The sequence below is a fragment of the Scardinius erythrophthalmus genome, assembly GCF_964197995.2.
Source record: "Scardinius erythrophthalmus genome assembly, chromosome: 6".
Classification (NCBI taxonomy): Eukaryota; Metazoa; Chordata; class Actinopteri; order Cypriniformes; family Leuciscidae; genus Scardinius; species Scardinius erythrophthalmus.
In genome coordinates, this window is record NC_138226.1 from 7826828 (window position 1) to 7848379 (window position 21552).

The 21552-nt window shown below is 37.3% G+C and overlaps 1 protein-coding gene across 1 annotated transcript in view; it reads left to right on the forward strand.

The window, feature by feature from the left end:
- The window catches only part of cerkl (CERK like autophagy regulator), a gene marked incomplete at both ends in the record, with an annotated part of 59369 nt that overhangs the window by 32517 nt on the left and 5300 nt on the right, over positions 1-21552 (forward strand). Inside the window, 6 exons of the mRNA XM_081368668.1 lie at positions 5766-5908; positions 13090-13164; positions 18063-18240; positions 18468-18524; positions 18790-18821; positions 20209-20317. Coding sequence (XP_081224794.1) covers positions 5766-5908; positions 13090-13164; positions 18063-18240; positions 18468-18524; positions 18790-18821; positions 20209-20317 — 594 coding nt within the window. The remainder of the gene's footprint in view (positions 1-5765; positions 5909-13089; positions 13165-18062; positions 18241-18467; positions 18525-18789; positions 18822-20208; positions 20318-21552) is intronic.

A 21552-nucleotide genomic window follows, 5' to 3' on the forward strand; every position in this document is an offset into this window, starting at 1 on the left:
AGTCCTGACATTCTCCTAAATAAGAAAGCAAGTCATTGAACAACAAAGATGACAACTATCATTTAAATGGTGAACTAGCTTTATGACACGAGTGAAGATGGCATGGAATTCAATGCAAGATGACAGAGTAATCCTGCCTCTCCCTCACATCCTCATGCCTCTCTTGAGATGACATTTAGCCATAATAAATAAAGTAGTTTGGGACAGAGGGAGGAGAAAGAGAGAGAAAGGCAGAGGTGGACTTTTACAAAATGAGTGATATACTTTGATTGGAGGTGCGTGCCGCGGGGCCCAGTGCGGAGCTCTCCGGTAGAGCAGGTCTCTCTGGTGCAGCTCGGCAGGTGGCTCCTTAATTACCTGTTCTGGAAGCAGTGATGAAGCACCGCCATCCAGCCGACCGCGGGTGCGGGGCATCGCTCACACCACATTGTACGGTCTCTCTCCACGTGCTCCAGTACTTCTCACAATTAGCTCCTCTTAAATATCTCCGGCCCCGGCTTAACGCTCATCCGTTACTGCCGCCCTACTGTTCCGCTGCATCCTCTGGGCTCGGTGGGAGGGGACGTGCTGGGTCTGGCACAGTGGTCTTTGATTAAAAACACAGCGTGCAGGTTCACGGCAGTGACAAAAGGACAAGGGCAAGCACCGAGTGAAGAACACACTCATGTTGAATGGTGATTAATCTGTGGTGTATGAAGGTGGTGAGAGGGCTTGGTGGCCGGGTTCTTGTGAATCCAGAAATAAAGAGATCAGACACTGTAAGAGGTCGTAGTGGAACTTAAAATCTTTATTGACATAAAACCACAGGGTTCGGGATCACTGGGCCTGATAGGACGGTTTCGAAGTGTGAAAGTCTACTGTGAGGCCTAGGGCTGGGCAGAATCACAATATATTCACTGATGATAGAGATGAGTGCAGGACTGCTTTACATTATTTATAATTGAGAGCAAACGAAAAAACATGGAGCAATGGAACAATACAGAGCTGGAATGGCTCTTGCGTTTTGATGTCATACACTGATCGGTCTGCACAGCGCCGCTTGAACACACCTGTTCACACTTGGCAGGTTTGGTTCGATTAAAACAAACTCTGGTGCGATTGCTCTGTTAGTGCGGTTAATTTGATTAAGTGTGAACGCTGCCATCTGAACCCTGGTGGGCACCAAACAAGTGGACCGCGACCCCTGAAAAGATTCTTTCAAACAAACTCTGGTGCGGTTCGACTGAAATATGAACGCAACATGGACCAAAACATGTAAACAAACTTAAAACAGGCCCTGATGTCACAAGATGTGACCCTAAAACGGACAGAATGGTCTGTTTTTTTCTCGCCATAGTCGCTATGTTGCCCATCACAGTTCGGTACAGGCATCAGAACCGTGTCTCCTCGCAGCAGATCTTTTTTTGTGTGTGTGATGGAGTGTGATGGAGTGATTCCCACTGCTGTTTTGACTACTTTACACATTTTATAAGCTCTTCACGAGTTCTCAGTTCCATCATATACACACACATACAGTGAGCGCATTTTGCACAGCATGCTAAGCGAAGCAGGACTAAATGTATAATTTACGTTTTTTGGTGCGGGCCAAAAGAACAAAGAGAACCGAACTACAAGTGAGAACACCCCCAAAATCTGTAGTGGTCAGGTGATACATCGGCCATGTGGTACAAGTTGTATAGCTCTCAGAAAATTACAAGTTTACACGTTGGAATTCCAAGTTCTGCAAGCATGTGAAGGCTTATCACAGCTCAGAATAGTTGCGACATGGTGTGAACGCACCTTGTCAAAGTATTACCACATGGATATTTATAGGATTTTTTAATTTTACATTTTGGGGTCGGTACGACATTTTAACTGTCTTTGAGAGAAATCCCTTATCCTTACTAAAGCTGCACTTATTTAATTATAAAAAAAGTAATATTGTGAAATATTGTTACAACCTAAAATAACTGTTTTCAAATTTAATATATTTTAAAATGTAATTTATTTCTGTGACGACAAAGCAGAATTTTCAGCATCATTACTCTAATCTTTAACATTATAAATGTCTTTACAGTCACTTTTGATTAATTGAATGCATCCTTATTGAATAAAAGTATGAATTTATTACTGACCCCAGACTTCTGAATGGTAGTGTATAATTTAGATTAATCAGATTATATAATTGTTCTAAAAAAAGCAATATTTAATCACAGAACAATGAGGTTATCAAAGAGTGTTGACATCAATATTATAATGTAATATTATCAAATATACACTATAAAACTCTGCAATACTACTAAAAAGGCATTTAAAGGTGAAGTGTGTAATTGCTTACATCACTTAGTAGCATTATTGCTTTAGTTACTCCTCAACACTGGTATGAAAGACCCTGTGGCATCATACATCAAATCTTTGCACTTATGGTAATAGATTTCATTATAGATAATAGATCTGTCTTGCTCTTGTACAGCGCAGCAGTAAGACTCAAGACTTATCGCTGAGGATAATATCTGTGTGGAATTTCGGCATCAGTCATGGTCTGTCTGTGTATTCCAATTTCACAAAGCTTATTCTTTTTCGAGGATTATAGAAATGATGCTCTGATGATTTTGTTGAAATTAAATTTTCTGTCGGCATGACAAATCACTGAGGATATCTAAGCTACTTAACCCGGCAGAGAAAAAAAAGATCACTCTTTCTGTTGTTTGCTAAACAGGATAATCTTCAAGTAGGGAATTTACTATTGTTACAGCCTCATGGGGTATGTTTCAATCGCACAATAGAGTCATGCAAACTGGTCTTCACAATTAAAAATGAAAATTGTCATTTACTCACTGTCACGTTGCTCCAAACCATTATGACTTTCTCCTGTAGAACAGAAAAAAAGTTGTTAATGTATGGACCAAAAAAAAGATGGTACAAAAGTCATTGTATGGACGAAAACGTATAAAAATAAAAAACACACACTGAAATGTAAATGTATTTTATAATGTGGTGATAATAATGCTAGCAATGCCGAACAACATAGGGTGTTTTATTAGAAAATGTTAAAAAAGCACCATCTTTAAAACCTCAGCGAAAGCAAAAGAAAAGAGACTTGCATAATTCCACATTCTTCTTTTTTCCTGTCGAGGAAACGTGTTATAGCACTCTAAACTCAGTCCCCTGTCCTCATTCCTCTGAACTCGATTAATTAACTTCTGAAGAATTAATTCGGCAAAGGTAATACTAATCACACGTTTTTTCATTAATAGATCATCACTCATTAATTACTTCATCAACTGATGCTTCCCAGTTTAAATGGAACGGTGCTATTTCAGTTACGTCTCACATGAAGTTTGCCACACACAATAGACATTAAAGTGATGGCACATCAGCGATGGATGCAATTATTCCCCTCACACATTTATGTTAATTATCAGCACCCTGAATGGAAAGACCTTATTTGTGCAATTTTTACTGCCACCACATTGACTCCTGATAGATGGGAAGTGAGATAAGTGCCACACAATGAGACTGACGTGACACATTGGGGAACATTACATTTATGGAAGTAGTGCGTTACTTTTTCTCACCGTCAGCTCACAGAGACTCTCCATCCTTCAGAATTGAAGAGCTATTCTTGGATTGCAGGAATTTTTACGTAGGAAATGCTACTTTTCCTCTAACATGGTTTGCTTATCTGATAACCTGGTTACCTTAATTTAAGTTCATTAAAAAAAAAAAAAAAAAAAAAAAGTTAATACAATGAAGGAGATTGGTTTAATCAACAAAAACTTGAAATATGTTATCTGAACCAATAATATCTCACACACCCTAATGTCACATTTTTGACAAAAAGTTTATTTTAACCATAAATTGAGCATTTGTGGGCTCTGGACATCTCTGATAACCATAACAACCTCTAAAACTTTGATACACATCATGCTTGTAATACAATAACTCCAACAATAGTTATTTATGGTGCGTTCCATTTGTCCTCAGAAGTGGATAATTGCTAGTTCCCAGAAGGAACTTTAAGTGGAACGCCTCCTCAAGTTGAAGTTGCGACTGGGAAACTTAGTAGAAGCACAACAACCCAGACTCCAGAATTACTGTCAGCTTAAATTTAGAGCTATTGTCTAAATGCAAAAAGATAAAAAATAATAATAATGCATTTATTTCAAATTTAATTAATCATGCCCTCTGGCCTGTCAGTACATAGCATAAAGAATTGCATAAGAATTTTTGGTAACACTTTATTTTACAGTGTCCTTGTTACATATGTTACATGTACTTACCATAGTAATAACAGTAAATTATGCATAATTACATGCATGGCCAAGCATAACCCTCAACCAAATCTTAAACCTACTCTATAGTAAGTACATGTAGTTGCTTAATATTACTCAGTGCTTAATTGTATAATTACACTGTAACAATGACACCTTAAAATAAAGTGTAACCGAATTTTTCACTTTCAGTTTTTTCAAAGTCAAAAATGCAAGTCTAAACAACTAAGTAACTTGTTAACTAGCAAAAGTAACTAGCATGTGACAAAACTAAATGCCAAGACATATCTGTACATAGTCAACTAATTAAAAGAAATGTCAGACTCAATGCAAAGTCTGCCTTGAACAGATAAAAGTGGACATGAGTAAACATGAGCTTATGTTCAATGAGATATATATATACCATCTAAAGTTTTTTTATGCAATTATGTATTTGAATTATCTTCATTTGAGGGCTTCCTTTAAATATTGATATGCCATTCATTTTTATTTAATTAATCTGCATATCATGTTATTAATCTGCTTAGCATTTTTAATCAGTTGACTGCCCTACACGCAACATGTTAACTTCAGCACTGAACCCTGGTTAATGTGGAATGGGGCTTGTTCATCTCGACCCCATCCGTCATTCCCATAAAGCTCTGCATTGTCTCGGCACACTGTGTGTTTGGTGAGGCCTCTCAGTTGAAGCTTTAACCTCTACAGATGAAGATAAGGCACAGTCTCTGACACCTGTGAAAAGCATAAAATGTTAAAACGTGGTTAGTCCCACCCACTCCTTCATAAAATAACCCATAGGTGAATAGGTGAGCTTTGATGTAACGCTTAATATTTACTCTCCTGATTTGGATTCGCAGCGTCCTTCGAGGCTTAACATATATGGCGGATCAAAACATTGCAGGCAGATTTATCCCAAACACCTGCGACTGCAAGGTCACAGAACTCATTTTGTGAGTGGCATGACTACTTGCCTATTAGTGCTGGCCGTGTCTGCTAAACAAATCTATTTGTGAGATTGTACAGTATTGCTAAAGGGCATTTCTGAATTAAATGTAATCAGCTTTACTAGGCTGTGTTCATTTATTAGTAATGTGCTTAAAGCAGATTAGTGGGCTCAGCCATTTTTAATGATTTATTTTGCTGCTGCGATCTGACAGATTTTCCGCTATTCTTGAAAAAAAAAAAGGACATTTCCCAATTAGAATACATGCCTCCCTCTCGACACTTCCATGGTTTAATCTATTGTTCAATACGACGTAATGGGAATTATGATCTCCATTAATTGAAATGGATTCCTCTAATAAAGACTTAGTAGGAATTTTTAATCATATTTAAGGAATAACCATGCCATTTTATGCCATGTGTAATCTGTATATTTAATCAAATACTCTTTCATATGGATTTACATTTATCCAGTGAACAACAGCCTAATCGTTACATGTGTGTTAGCCAGCCCTTGGCCATGACTTTGGGTCACATGACTCACCGCTCATCCGTTTGCTTTCTCTCTAGTGTGGTATGTGTTGGGGGAGATGGCTCTGTGGCTGAGGTGGCCCACGGGTTGCTTCTCCGAGCCCAGATGGACGCTGGGAGGGACACAGATTCCATCTTCACGCCTGTCCAAGCAGCACTTCCTCTCGGCATAATACCAGCAGGTGAGGATCAGGGGTGGTGTATCTCTTTCTCCTGCAGCTGTCCCCAGTCCAGCCCAAAATGTCCAGCTCCTCTCAGGAGAGTGAACACGAATGAGCGTTCAGTCCTCGCTGAGTCAACATGAATTCAAAATTGACCCAATTTACTTGACCCAGTTTACTATTATACATGTTTCTGGTCTTACTGTGCACAATTCATCCCATGCACATTATTGTTAACTTATATCAACATAATTCCGGCTTATTCAGGACGATGTTACAAATATAACTCTTTAACCCCTCCCCTCAAACCACCTGGGTCCATTCTAGTATGCAACACCCACTTTCCACAAAACAATAAACTATATTACCAATGGTTATTCTTGTTGTGTATCTTGTTTCACAGAGAAGTACATCAGATTATGCAAGTGAAATTGCTTCCAAGCTATATTATATATATATGGAAATGAATGTATTATTTGTGGAAAGTGGGTGTTACATACTAGAATGGAGCCAGGTGGTTTGAAGGGAGGGGCTGAAGAGTTATATTTGTGATGACATCATCCAGAAAAAGATGGATATATGTTAATCTAATTAATATATAATAATAATAATAATAAAAATATAATATAATCTGCAATTGAAATAATAAATAAATACTATTCATTATTATTTCTGGTCTTACTGTATATATATATATATATATATATATATATATATATATATATATATATATAATATAAAATGTGTAATTAAAGTAATATATATATATATAGTATATTTATTTATTTATTTACTTACTTTAATTACACATTTTGTATTATTACTCTGAAAGCATACACACGCCACAATACCGTTTTGATTCCATGAGGTAAGAGAAGAAACTGAAATAAAACTTGTCAAAATGTGACTAGTAGTAAATGTATAATAATAGTCTTGTGGGTAAACCATGCAACTTTTTATGCTTCATTCCTGCAATAAAACAATCAAAGGCGTGCTGCCAATTGAAAATCAAACCCTGTAGTAATTTCGGTCTCTAGTTTCTGTGCTGTCAGAATGATTTAGTTTGATTGTGTTTTGAAACTCCTCTAGCGAAAACAAACAGGCAGCTCATAACAGCAGCAAGCGAGTGTATCATTATCAAATTGATTTAATCACAGTCAGGCCTCTGAATGGCCAACTCGCACACTGAGTTAATTGCCTTCAAGAGTGTCTGAAATGGAGCATCCTCGATTTGCCTTTGAAACGGGCTCCACTGGCCTTGGATCAGCGGCCCTGAGCCCTGCGTATTGTCCAGGACTGACTAAGCTCAGATATTTACCTCTCTTTTTTGCGGGACTGTGGCACAAACCAACCCCAAAGAGCTGCCAAACCGGGGTGGGAAGAGGAGGGGAGAGCAGAATAGATTGGTACGATAGCGGCCCCTACTTTTCCGTCCAAGAGATTGACCTTCACTTGTCATTTCAGGCGCAGCAAAATGGAGTGCTGTTGTTAGGAGCAATGGAAGCCCTCCAACTCCGCACCCGCTGCAAACTGACCGTACCGGGGTCATGGTTTCTCTTCATTAGTACCGAATCCCACGGGAGAATTTGTAAACAGTTTCCTGTCACAAATGCGAAGGGGAAAAAACGACCCCCGCCTTTGTCGTTTCCCTGCACAGGTTTGGATGTGTCATTTGGTGTGACATCAGACCCAGGTCAATCCTTAGGGACGGAGGAAATGGAGTCGAATCACTCTCTTTGTTACAGCTATGCAAAAACACCCATGTACTGCACCAACTGCAGTGATTTACTGCAAGTAATTACCAATAAAATATACATGAAATGCCCTCGCATAGCAGCTACATTGACATCTAATTATCTTAGCTGGAAAACAGACTAGTTTCTTTAACGCTTTAATTTGTCATTTTTTTATGCTCCTTTCTGTCAATATTCATAGTACAGGCAAGTAGAACAAACATTCAAGTTTTTCAGAAGATAAAAAGTAATTACAAAGAGTGTTTCAAATACCTTATTTACATGATGCAGGATAAACATTGAGAAATGAGAGCCCTGCCCAATTAAAGGCTTTCTCTATGCACCATAGTATATACTCATCGGTACGTATGGCATATAAATTGCAGGCTTCTAATTAATTTGCCTGCTTTTAAGGGTTTCAGGGGGACTGTTAATTTCTTTGATATTCCAGGCAAAGAACCAAAATGTTGGTGCAGTTTCCACGAGACTCTTAGACATGCTTGACTAGCGAGTCATTGCATCACATTCATCTGCCTGGATGAGGGAGACATTAACTGCCTTATGAATATTCATGCTGTCTGCTTAATTAAGTTAATTGTTCTGCAGAAGTGCTCGCACTTCCAAGGACAATTTTTTTTTCTCTCGCTCTTTCAAAGCCCCCTTCCTTCCTATTCGCCCCCCTACTCTAATATCTGGGCGCTGGCACCATTCGTCACCAGGTTCTGGAATGGAGATGGGCAATATATGGAACTCCCGATGATGTTGGCACAGGCTGTTGCTCTGAGCCTTGCGGGAGAGACAGATGCACGCTTGAAATATAGTGTTACCGCACGGCAGCGGCACTGCCGACACCACCGAACAACAAAAAAACAAAACGATCAATGTCAAACACCCCCCAAAAAAAGCCATTGTCTGACGTACATACAACGTTGAACGACAACACCTCGGCGAGCCTCAAGTGGGCTTTACCAGATCTGCGCAATAAATGGTAATTTTAGCATTCAGATAATGAGATTTTAATATCACACTCACTGAGACTAAGTAACCGCATTCATTATATTTCTTTTAATTGGCGGTAGACCAAACACTCCTTATATTACGGTTTCTCACAAGCCTTGCACCAGAACGTATCCCTGTAGGACTCACTTTGCTATATCACAGCAAAGCCACAGCTTGCCGTTTATGACAGGGAGTGAGTCGGCTCTGTTCCAAAACCTAGCGAGCTGCCTACGTAGACAGTATTTTAAGGCATCAAATGCACACTCCTGATGAGAAGGCTGTTTCAAAAGGACAGATACTGTAAGATATTTTGGCCAAATTCTAAAGCATCATCACATAAATACTTTGCTGAGAAGACAAACCCATAATGCACTGCGATGAACTGGAAAAAAGATGATCAGAGTGAGAGAAATGTTCCAGAAATTGTATTCAAATATATTTAAAATTCTATTTAAATTTTATTAAATTATTATTGTATTTGTTTTGCGATTTTATTAGCCGTGTGCTGTCTTTAATTTTATTTGAGTAAGAGCCAAGCACCAAAAAAAAAAAAAAAATTACCATTTACCAAGTAAATGCAGTACAATAAAACATACATACATTTAAATAATAATCTGATTAATAAAGTATATACTCAAGAAAACAAAGGATTAAAATGGCTATCCCTACTAGCTACAGTATTGTAAGGCAGCTCTCTGGTTTTTGGAACTCAGTCCGTCAGACGCTGTTACCTTTACTGAGCTGAGGCTCAGAGCCTGGCTTTTGTGTTGAAATCATCACAACATATGGAAACTCCCAGAGAGGCCAGGAAGCATCATGGATGTGTGTGTGAGGGAGTGACCTGGTAGGTGGGAAGAGGCACATTTACTTGCAGCCAAATTCACTTGGAGTGTGAGTGTTGGTCCAGCACTGTAGGCCTGGCCGTCTCATCATCAGAAAGGGAGGGAACGATTTCATCCAACACCTCCGTCCTGTTCTCATTTACAGACATTTGCTTTCATACCCTGTTGATCTGAGCAAACACACTAGCCAGATAACTGCATGAAAGGAAATGCCTACTCACCCGACAAGGACAAGCCACTCTCTGCTGTTTGTCTCTGGTAGTAATCAGTACAAATACACACACCTGTTCTCCCTTCGCAAGCTGCCAGCAATGTAAACCACCTTAATTGGCACAAGGTGATATTAACTTAAATTAATGCCCTTTAACAAAGTCCTCATCCTTTAATGATTAACTTTACCTCACTCATTAGATGGACGAAGCTGCTGCTGTTTTTAAATCAATGCTGAATCACAACTCACACACTCAAGCTGTTCCAAACCTGTAGGATTTTTTCTTCTTCTGCTGAACATGAAAGAAGATGTTTTGAAGAATATGGGTAACCAAACAGTTGATGGACCCTATTGACTTCTATAGTATTTTTCAATGGGGTCCATCAACTGTTTGGTTACCCATATTCTTCAAAATATTTGCGTTCAGCAGAAGAAATAAATTCATACAGGTTTGGAACAACTCGAGGATAAGTAAATGATGACAGAATTTTCAATTTTGCGTGAACTATCCTTTTAAATGAACAGTTCACTAAAAAATTTGACTCACCGTCAAGTTGTTCCAAATCCATATGCTGTCTGTGGAACACAAAACGAGAAATGCAGTTTTACTTTTCATGACTAAAAAAATGGACTATATTCCAAGTCTTCTGAAGCCACTTGATAACTTTGTGTTATAATATAATATAATATAATATAATATAATATAATATAATATAATATAATATAATATAATATAATATAATATAATATAATATAATGTGTTTTTCCTTTTGATTTTTTGGGGGACATTTCTTGACAGTTTTTGTAAGATTCACCCTAATAGTTGCCACAACTCCATGTGCTATGAAGTTACTTTGCAGTATGTCATAACAGTAGCATACTGACACAGAACACAGAAATATATGTTCTAACACAGTGGTTCCCAACCTTTTTTTGTCTGAGACCCCCTTTTTCCCAAGAAAATATTTTAGGGCCCCCCTTCACAAGTTCACATTTAATGATATTATCGCTCTTGTAAACTTGCAGCAAGGATGACAGAATATGTTGTTTTCAAGCAAACGGTATGTTTACTACAACCAGATATGTTTATGAACAAATAATAGCCTATAATATTGAAAATACAATAACAAAAACATCAGTAGGCCCTTTGTAATTTAAAAACGTAAGCCTAGGAGTAGCCTATAAAGTGGCCCTATTTGAAATGCAATAACAAAAATATTCAGGTAGGTGTAGGTAAAAAAAATAAAAAAAAAAATATATATAGGCTATTACTAAATGACTGCTGTCTGGGACCTCAATACTTGCATGTTATTTGTGAGGCTTTATTTTTGACGCTTTTGGCACTATAACGAGTGATAATAAACATGCGTTTATTAACAGAATAATGCGTCTTTCGGAAGAACATTGTAGCCGGAACTACTTCTCTCTGTGTACGTCTATGACGGGTCACGCAGGTACTAGGCTACTCCGCAGCGGCAGCGATCCGAACCAGTGTGAAATAGTCCCAATGTAAACACTTATTATAGGTGTACCATAGTGGTTTAGGATAAGACAAAAACACGGATTGGAAAATGGATTCATGATGAACTCGCTCATTATAAACATTTTGTAAATTTTGAACAGAAAAAAGTTAAGGACTTTTATTTAATGCTCATTGCTCAAAACTATTCAAAATACGACGCGACCCCCCACAGAGCTCGCTGAGGCCCCCTTGTGGGCCGCGACCCCCCTGTTGGGAACCACTGTTCTAACATGCTAAAGAAAGAAAAATTGTGCATAATTGGAACATATGAAGTGCATAGATTGAGGACTTAAAGTGAGCCGTGATTGGTCGAATAGAAATTGAATGGAAAAGTTCCCGTTCTGTCCTCTGTAGCAGGTGCTTGAGAACATTGATATGCAGGGGAGAGAGTCTACTATAATAAAGCAAAGCTACATTTTTTCACGTTTCTGTAGCCACTCTTAATGGAATCTCATCACTCACTGAGAGTAAACAGTGTCTGTGCAGAGATACACACTATAGCAAACATCATGGGACCATATGCCACAGCATTCAGATGGTCTCATAGCATCAGCATCAGCGTGTGTCTAACGAGAAAAAGCTTTATCACAAAATCACCTGTGCAGAGAATAGAATTGATCCAAATAGAAAGGCTGCTTGTTTATGAAATGCACGAGTCCATTTAAAGGAACAATTCACCCAAAATGCAAATCCAAATCTGTATACTGTGTCTATTGAAAAATAGGGTATTGATAAATCTTAATGCAAGTGTATTTCTAACCATGACTCAAGCTCATGATTTTTTTTTTTAAATAATTTTCATGAAAATATTCTTTATATTGTCTTAATGTTTCTAAAAATCCAAGTCATCTGAAGCCATAACTTTGTGTGACAAATAGACCAAAATTGCTGTCATTGTTCACTGATAATCAAACAAAGTTATCGCATGGATTCAGAAGACAATATAGTGAATTTTATGTTGCATTTTTAGAAACATTAAGACGATTTTGAAAATATTTGAATGACAATTATGCAGAAATACCTCATTCAGTATAATATGATTTTATTAATTTTAGTGGCCAAAAGTGATGTCCGGAGGAGATAGTTGTTTTTAATGATCATACAAGTTCGATTACACCATCAAAATATAAGGAAAATGTTTTATATATTTTAAATATGAGAGAAGAACAAAAGACTAAACTTGGTTAAGGTATTTATTTGACAAAGTTATTTGGCAAAATGGCAAACTACAACTATAGGTTTTATTTTACTATGCAAAAAAGGCATAGAAAAACAAAAAGCTGACAGGAAAAAGCATACACTGACATAATCAGTTATTAATATTTCAATGGTTCTCTCTTGTTTTTGCATGTGCTCATAATTTCTTTGTATGATAGCCTAGCCAAAAAACTCTGTCTGCACAATTTGCCATGTTTCATTGTGCAAGCAACAATTACGCAATGTGTTTACAAAATCTTCAACAATTTTTTTTGTATAATATTTGAATAAAGGGTGAAGAGAAAGTGTCAATTTTCTTCGGGCATCACTTTTTACCACTGCTGTATATAAGATAATATTTGTTTATAATATAAAAATAGTTTATTTAGATTTTGTTGGGAAATATAACCATTTCTTGTCAATGGGCCCTAATATTGCCCACAACTCCTTGCGCTATGAAGTTTGTCTCATGTTCTTGATTCTAAGTCTTCTGAAGCCATGCAATAACTTTGTGTGACAAACAGGCCAACATTTATGATATTGTTATCTGGCTTGAGTACTTGGAATATAGCGCATATTATATCACATTTTTAATATCATTAAGACAATGTTTTTGGTTATTTTAGTGTGTTTTTTGGAGCTTGATCGCTAACCATTGCTCAAAGAGTATTAAAATGTGTGTAATTCTCCTTTCATAGGTTCTACTGACGTGGTGGCGTGCTCTGTGCATGGAATAAGACGCGCTGTGACTGCGACCTTGCACATCATCATGGGTATTTATCTCAGTTTCTTTCTCTCCTTCACGCATGAGCTTCTAGTGATTCTTTAGCCTTACAGCTGCCTGTACGCTAACTGTAAGGCCTTGAGGAACCACGGTTATGGAGCACAAATATACATGATAATAACATGTAAATGGGATTCGTATTTACTTTTCAATTCCACTGAGTTATGTGTGCAGCGGCAATGGTTTCATTTTTTCACCCTTTGGAAGTCTCTCTCTCTTTTTCGTGCATCCCAATGGCGGAGCGTGTGGTGGTTCTCTGTAATCTGTTGTTTAATTAGAGTGCACAGGCTGTTGTTACGGGGGCCGAGAGACGGCAAAACCCCCACGCGGGCTCTGCCTCTCCAGCTTTGGAGATCATGGTTAACAGGTCCCATGGAACGAGAGACAGTCCCGGGAGAGGTGGAGATACGTCTGTCGTCAATCACCCGTACGGTCCCGCCACGTACGCCGAGCTTCTTTGACGTGGCTGTGGGCCGTCGTTGGAAGTGTTACTTCTGGCTGGCAGTGTTCGCTTTGGCTTTAGGATTGCATGTTCCTATCTGTCTGTCTGTCTGTGAAGCGTTTTTGAAGTTAGCACCAATATGTCTGGGCCATTGTGTCGACTGTGCAAGCTCTCCTGGGCTTAGCTTAACAGACAAGCGGATTTGGCTTGTGTCAGGGGATTACACGCACAAGCTAAGCTCACGTCCTCCAAAAAAAGAGAAAGAACACATACTGGCAAAAATGGCGCTTTATAGCTGAATTACAATTGGGATGAACACAATCAGAACCGCACAATAGAATTACCGAATTAAGTTGAGTTCAATTTAATTAGGTTCTTTGTTGTTACTTTATTATTGTTCTATGTGGATTACTGAAAATGTTTAATTTGGTGATATTTTGTTTTCCATTCACAGGCTTCATAGATAGTTCCTGGTTGGGTTAAAGCAATAGTTCACTCAAGAATTACATGGACATTGAAAATCATGTCATTATTTACTCACCCTCATGTCATTCCAGAATGCTGTACGCTTTTGTTTAATTCTGGAGAAGACAAAAAAAGTATTTTTAGGGATTCATTTTAGGGAATCTTCATATAGTTATTTTCCATTGACAATCAGGGTTAAAATATGTATATATACAAAAAACAGCATAAAACGCACCATAAAAGTAGTCCAAATGGCTCATGCACTATATTCTAAGTATGAAGTCATACTATAGCTTTGTGTGAAGAAAAAGCAAACAATTTAATTTTATAGTTCCACCTAAAAATACAAATTCTGTCATCACTCAGCCTCATTCCAGAATACTGCATATTTTTTTACTTCTGTATAAGACCAAATGGGACTTTTATAACATACTTTGAATCTTCAGTTATTTTCCAGTGTTGGGGGTAACGCATTACAAGTAACTCGAGTTATGTAATCAGATTACTTTTTTCAAGTAACTAGTAAGTAGCTTTTTTATATAAGTAACGCAAGTTACTTTGTTTTCTCATTTATTGACTGAGAGCTCTCCAGTCCCTATGTTGAGAAAAATCGTGATGAAGTGCAGAGGCGTTGTGTGTAAACATGATGGTTTTTGTAGTTGACTAAATGTGAGCATACCTTTACTAATCTCACTTGCACAAAAAAAAGATTCAGTATTCCTCAGAATGAATAAAATCAGTGAAATTCTGAATCAGAATATTGCACAAACCTCCAAAAATGAAATATTTTTATGCATTTAATCTCACTTTATGGACCAATGTACTTGCTGCTGACCTTCAATGATTCAGTTAAACCATAAGCAAAAATTACTTTAGATTTTTTGTTTTTATTGGTGAAGTAAGTGTTGAACTTTCTTCTCCTGCATTCTATTCTTCTGCAATACAGAATGGCAGCACAGCTGAAAAGTTTGTTTGAGCTGCACCCTCTTATGTACACTCGTGAATTTGCATTTCCTTCAGCTTTATTATTTCAATTTTGGTGTGAAAGGGCCTTTACATTTGCCCCCCAAAAAAGGTATTTGTAATAAAAAAACAACAAAAAAAAACAAAAAAAAAAAACAATCCCAGCCCAGGTGAGAAAACGTAATTCAAAAGTAACATAATGCATTACTTTTCTTAAAAAGTAACTAAGTAAAGCAATTATTTAAGGGAGTAACGCAAAAATCGTAATGCATTATACTTTTCAAAGTAACTTTCCCCAAAAGTGTTCTTTTCCATAGAATGACCATGAAAATGCATCATATAATTAGTCCATATAACTGGTGCACTCTATTCTAATACTTCTGAAGTATTAAATATGATAGCTTTGCGTGAATAACAGACTGAAATTTAAAGGGAAAGTAAAAAAAAGAAAGAAAACACTCAAGTCATTCCAGAATGCTATACTGTGTTATTTACTTCTGTAGAAGACAAAAAGAAATTTTTTTTTGTGAATTTTCTCATAGTTATTTTCCATACATTGACAATCAGGCTTCAAAATGTACACAAACAGCACAAAAAGCACCATAAAATTTGTCCATCTGACTCATGCACCATATTCTTAAGTCTTATGATAGCTCTGTCTGAAGAAAATACTGAAATTTCAAAGCTATATTTGACTGTTTCTTCTGTGGAACTCAAATATTATTGAAGAATGGCTCAGTGTTTTTTTCCATGCAATCAAAATTAATTAATGGAGTCCAATGTTGTTTGGTCCCCATTGACTTTCATTGTATGGACAAAAACAGTTTTAACATTCTTAAAAGTTTCCTCTTTTGTGTTTCACCGAAGAAAGTTAGTCATACAGGTTTAGAACAACATGAGTGACAACAGAATCAAAATTTTTGGGTGAACTCTCCCTTTAAAATAACAAATCTGGATTGTGCGACAATATCGGATGACAAACCCTCAGAACTGGTGAGTGCCTAAAACTCTCCGGCCCAGTTCTTTTCTCGCTTGGCTGCAGACTCGGATGATTAACCCGATCTGACCTCCACGTGTGAGAGAATGCGTCTCATCGTTAAGTCCTCAGAATTGAGCCATATGGCGGTGTAACTCATAGCTTTTGACTAAAGGGAGGTGTGAGTTTTAAGAACGAGTGTTGAATTTCTTTTGTTCGCTGAGATTGGCACCTTTTCTGTGCACCGCGGTACACTCGCTATCTCAGCAGGAACGTTGAGAAACATCCTCGTACCGTTGTGATTAATTGCTCCATCAAAACATTGTGGCTCTCTGTACGAACCGCTGAGCTAAGTGTAGGCACTCGCTCAGCAAAAGACAGCTTTTCCTTAGAAGACATTCCTGTTAAGCGAACTGAATTTAAAACAACACATTTTCTTTCTTTACTCCACAAAGTGTCTGGCTTTTGTTGCTGCAAGGCAAAAGAGAAACATCAACGGCACATAAGACACCTGACACGAATGAGAGCGTAATGCCTATTTAGGAAGGCCAATATAGGGCTTGTTCATTTCTAATTAAGCAATATTTACGCATGTGAATAAGGCCAACTGGCGGGATTTGGAAGGATCCAATGAATAATTCATGAGCAGGGAGAGTGTATGCATGGGGAGACAGAAGGAGGTCAGGAATGTGCCGGGCTACAGGGACTGGACTCAACCAATGGGCCACCAGATCCAGTCATTCCTGCTCACTCCGACAAATGCAATGAATTAACTCATGAGATGTCACAATGACACTTGATAGATGACTCTATTGTTTCTAATGGACTAGAATTACATTTGGTGATTATATGATGCACATTTACATTTACATCTACTTAAATATGCACATATATGCAAATACATATTGATTATATACTGCCGTTTAAAAGTTTGGTCAGTACAATTTATTTTTTGAAAGAAATGTATTCTTTTATTCAGCAAAGACAGATTCAATTAATAAAAGTGTGTTGTTAAAAAAGAAATCTATATATATTATATAATATAATTATATATAATTTACTACATACACACACACACCCAAACACATACAATTTCACATACAATATATATCACTAATAAACATAGTTAGGCTACATAACTGTTTGCATCTGTTATTATCATGCTCTCTATGGCTCTGTTACAAAATAAACACTACCTACATAGGCAGCTACCTTCTAAGACTTCTTAAATGACCCATTTCATTTATAAGCAACTTCAATTTTGCGCTCCTAACATGAACTGCACGGGGCATTCGATTGACAGTTTCAATAGAGCATATATTGGGGTAAAATAGTCAAACATTGGATAAAATCAACCATTTTAAATTAGATTGAACTGTTTTTCCCCCCACAATTTTTGGTACCGAATACAATATATTTATAATTAAAACCGACTCTCTCTTTTCAACCATCATATCTTTTTTTTCCTCAATTTTGGCTGTGTCGAAGGACGCATTCCAAGGTAGGAAGGCACTTCCAAATCCAATAGTTATCTTCACATCCTGTCTCCTAAGATACCTTCATCTGATTGATTTTCACTGCCTTTGATATCCCACAATCATGTGCATTCAATCCGTGACAGTTGAGCTAAAAAATAAAGATGGTGTCTGAAAGATGCTGTTGGTGGTCAGTTTGGGCCTAAATGTATGTTTACCACTTTTTATTTCTTTCTAGTGAGAAATTACTATTAAATATTCACTTATTTTTCACCAAAGCTCTCTCTATTTTGTTGTATTGTTAAGTCTGCAAAGTCATCGTCAACTGCCCTAAGCTTTCGGACGCAGTCCTTGTCGCAGTGCTTTTTGGGATCACTTTCTTAATGAAGGATGCATGCCATACTGCTTTTGAGTTTGGTCTTTTTAAAAGAGCTCTAATCTACATGTGTAATGGGTCTTACCACCCCTTGAGTGGCTGTAGTGTCTTCTGTTCCTATTGGTTTTGAACTCTTTCTATGGTGTACCTAGTTCCTCTACATACTGACATTGTTACGTTGCTGTTCTAGGTCATCATCAGCCTGTGGACGTGTGCAGCTTTAGCTGTATGGGTCGTCTGGTGAGGTTCGGTTTCTCTGCCATGTTTGGTTTCGGTGGGCGGACCCTCGCGCTGGCAGAGAGACACCGCTGGATGCCACCCAGCCAGCGTCGCGAGTTCGCTCTCATTAAAACACTGGCAAACCTCAAGTAAGCAGTCTCTCTTTCTCAGTTGAGTTGTCAGCTGTAGCTGTCTCTCATCTGGTGGGCTCCAAGGAACTGGCTGGTGCTCTATCAAATCTGGGATTAGTGTCAGACCAGCCTGGCACAGCACACATGGGCACTGTCTTTTAGAAATCCTTATCATAACACTCCATCTAACGTGTCTGTTCTCTTCCCTCGTGTCCCTCCCCAACTGACCGATGGTGCCTGTGAAGACCTGAAGACTGCGAACTGTCCTTTATAACCAGCAGAGGAGCCGAGGATCAGACAAAGTGTGTTAAAGCACATTTTTAAGGTTTTCTCCACCCTCATCCCCATCCAAATTTCAGCGTAATTATTTGAATGTTATTTTAAATAAACCACCCCCTGCTTAATTGGCCATTGGAAGGAAATCAAAATGCTGGAAATGCTGAAGGTCACCCAGCTAATGCTAATAAGGCAGGCTGCCCCACACTGGGAGGAGTCCATACAACTCCATTATTACTCAAATGCTGTTGATGGTTGTGCACTAAAAAAACATCTCTTTCTTTTATACAGAGCTGAGCGAAACAGAGATGGAGAAGCCATTTGTGAGTACAGCTAAATTGAAGATATTGCACTGATATAGCCTGTGTATATCTGCTTCATTGGGCAGCAAATCAGCTCTCGGCTAATAAGTGTTTCCTATGAGAAACAAAGGGGTAGTTCCTCAAGGGGGTGTTTACCGGCCGAATTAAAAGCTGAATTCTCCATTGGGCTGCATTCAAATAGGCCTAGTTTTCTTTCTTTTTTTTTTGCTTTATTGGAGACTGGACATTCAAACACAATACAATGGAAGCTTTTTTCCACTACTAAATAAAAAATAAAAATGGTAATTGCGACTTATCTCACAATTGCGAGTTTATATCTCACAATTCTGACTTTATAACGCAATTGCGAGAAAAAGTCAGAATTGCAAAAAGTCAGAATTGCGAGTTTATATCTTGCCATTCTGACTTTATTTCTCGCAATTGTAAGTTTATATCTCATAATTCTGAGAAAAGTCAGAATTGCGAGATGTAAATTCACAATTGGGAGAAAAAAAGTCAGAATTGTGAGCTAAAAAGTCGCAGTTATGCTTGGCGAAAACAAGCATCTATACACTACAAATCTGAAAAAGATTATTATTTTTTTTTAAATTCCTGGTATCACAAATGACTTTGATTGGTTCATATGGTCCATCTCCATCAGCGCTGAGAAAAGTTACATGTTTCAATACTCATACATATCAGTTCAGCAGCGGTCTGGATGACAATGCAGTGTACTGAAAAAAAAAAAAAATAGACATATAATATAATATAATATATTACGGTAACACTTTACAATAATTTCTAAAATAACCTAACAATGAGCAATACATTTGTAACAGTATTTATACTTCTTTGTTAATATTATTTACTAGTGTATATTGTTTAAAGCTTAGTTCCATCACATAATATAAACAGATAAAACTTTTGGTTTTAATAATGTATTATTAAATGTTGAAAAGGACATTAACCAAGATGAATAAATGCTTTAGAAATATTTTTCATTGTTAGGTCATGTTAATGTAGTTAACTAAAATTAACAAATGGAACCTAATTATAAAGTGTTACCTATGGTATTGTATTGCATTGTAATGTATTGTATTGTAGTAGACAAAAAGTGTCATTAAAAATTATTGGTATATAATATATAAAAAATAATAGGCATAATAGTCCAAAAGGAATCATCATTAAACATAATAGGCATATCATATAATATAATGTAATGTAAAAGTAAAAAAAGTAACGCCATCATACCTGACCATTTAGAAAAATCATCCAGGCCGCTGCTCAAGGACCAGCTCTTTCATGCACACTGCTATTTTATGATCTGCCTTCACATTAAAAACATTCAAGTGCACCAACAGTGTGAGTATACTATTTGCACATGGAAACACTCTCTCTGTTTTAATAGGTGAGGGTGACTCCTGGCAGACCAGACACGGCCTGTACCTGAATATCAGCATCATGGCTATTCCCTGCCTGTGTTCAATGGCCCCCAGGGGCCTGGCTCCAAACACCAGGTCTGAACCTCTTCCACACTACCTCAATCTGCTCATTAGCAAACTGACAACATCCTTCCAAGATGCTTTACATTTTAAGTCAACACATTTTACTTTCATAATGATACAACATGATACATATTGGCAAGGCTTGATTTTATACACTACCGTTCAAAAGTTTGGGGTCAGTAAGATTTTGTTTTTGAAAAAAAAGTATCTTATGCTCACCAAGGCTGCATTTATTTAATTAAAAACACAGTAAAAACAGTAATATTGTGAAATATTATTCCATTTTTTTGGAATAATTTATTTTAAACTCTATTTTAATTCATTTTAAAATGAAATCTATATGAATTTTCAGCATCATTACTCCAGTCAGTGTCACATAATCCTTTAGAAATCATTCTAATATGCAGATTTTATTATTGTGATACAACTGGATTATTTTATTAATAGGAAGTTGAAAATAACTGCATTTAATTAAAATAGAAATTTGATTGTAAAAATTGACAAGTGTTTGTCACTTTTGATAAATTTAATGCAACCTTGCGGAATTAAAGTATTCATTTATTTTAAAAACACAGGGCTTGACATTAACTTTTTTGCTCACCAGCAACTGTGGCTAGTAGTTTTCCAAGTTACTTGCCACTCAGCATTTTCACTGGCCACAATTTTGGCATCGATACCATTGAGAAAAACTGCTATATTGATATTCTTATATTATCTCATAATTTGGTTGCAGGTATATACAGTAAGGCTGCTGTCATTAAACTGTGTTTTGTTTCTCAACTGTTAATTACGTTAATTTAAACATAACCGACTGTGTTTACGTGAATACCCAACAAGACTGGCATTTTGACATTATTCTGTGTGTATTTGACTGTTTAAGCGCAATAAGCAGTGAAAAAGAACTAAATTTAGTACCGAGAGGCGGCTTTATGTACGCACTTTGGGTGTAAACAATTGAGTCAAATTATGCGCAATACGGGCAATCTCAGACCGAAATTTAAGCCCTGTAACACCAACAAATATTCATCCAGAGCAAATGAAAGAAGTGAGTGTGGGGAGGCGGGTTTGTGTGTCAACTTACTGTCAGAGAGATGAGAGAGTGAGAAACCGCAGCTGGTATCGTGTATCTATTCTGCGCTAAATGAGTATTGGAAGCGCTTCAGATATATGTATTGAAAAAGCAATATTTTTAACAACACCTTTGACAAAAATGTATATATTATATATAGATTTCAACCCACCAAGGT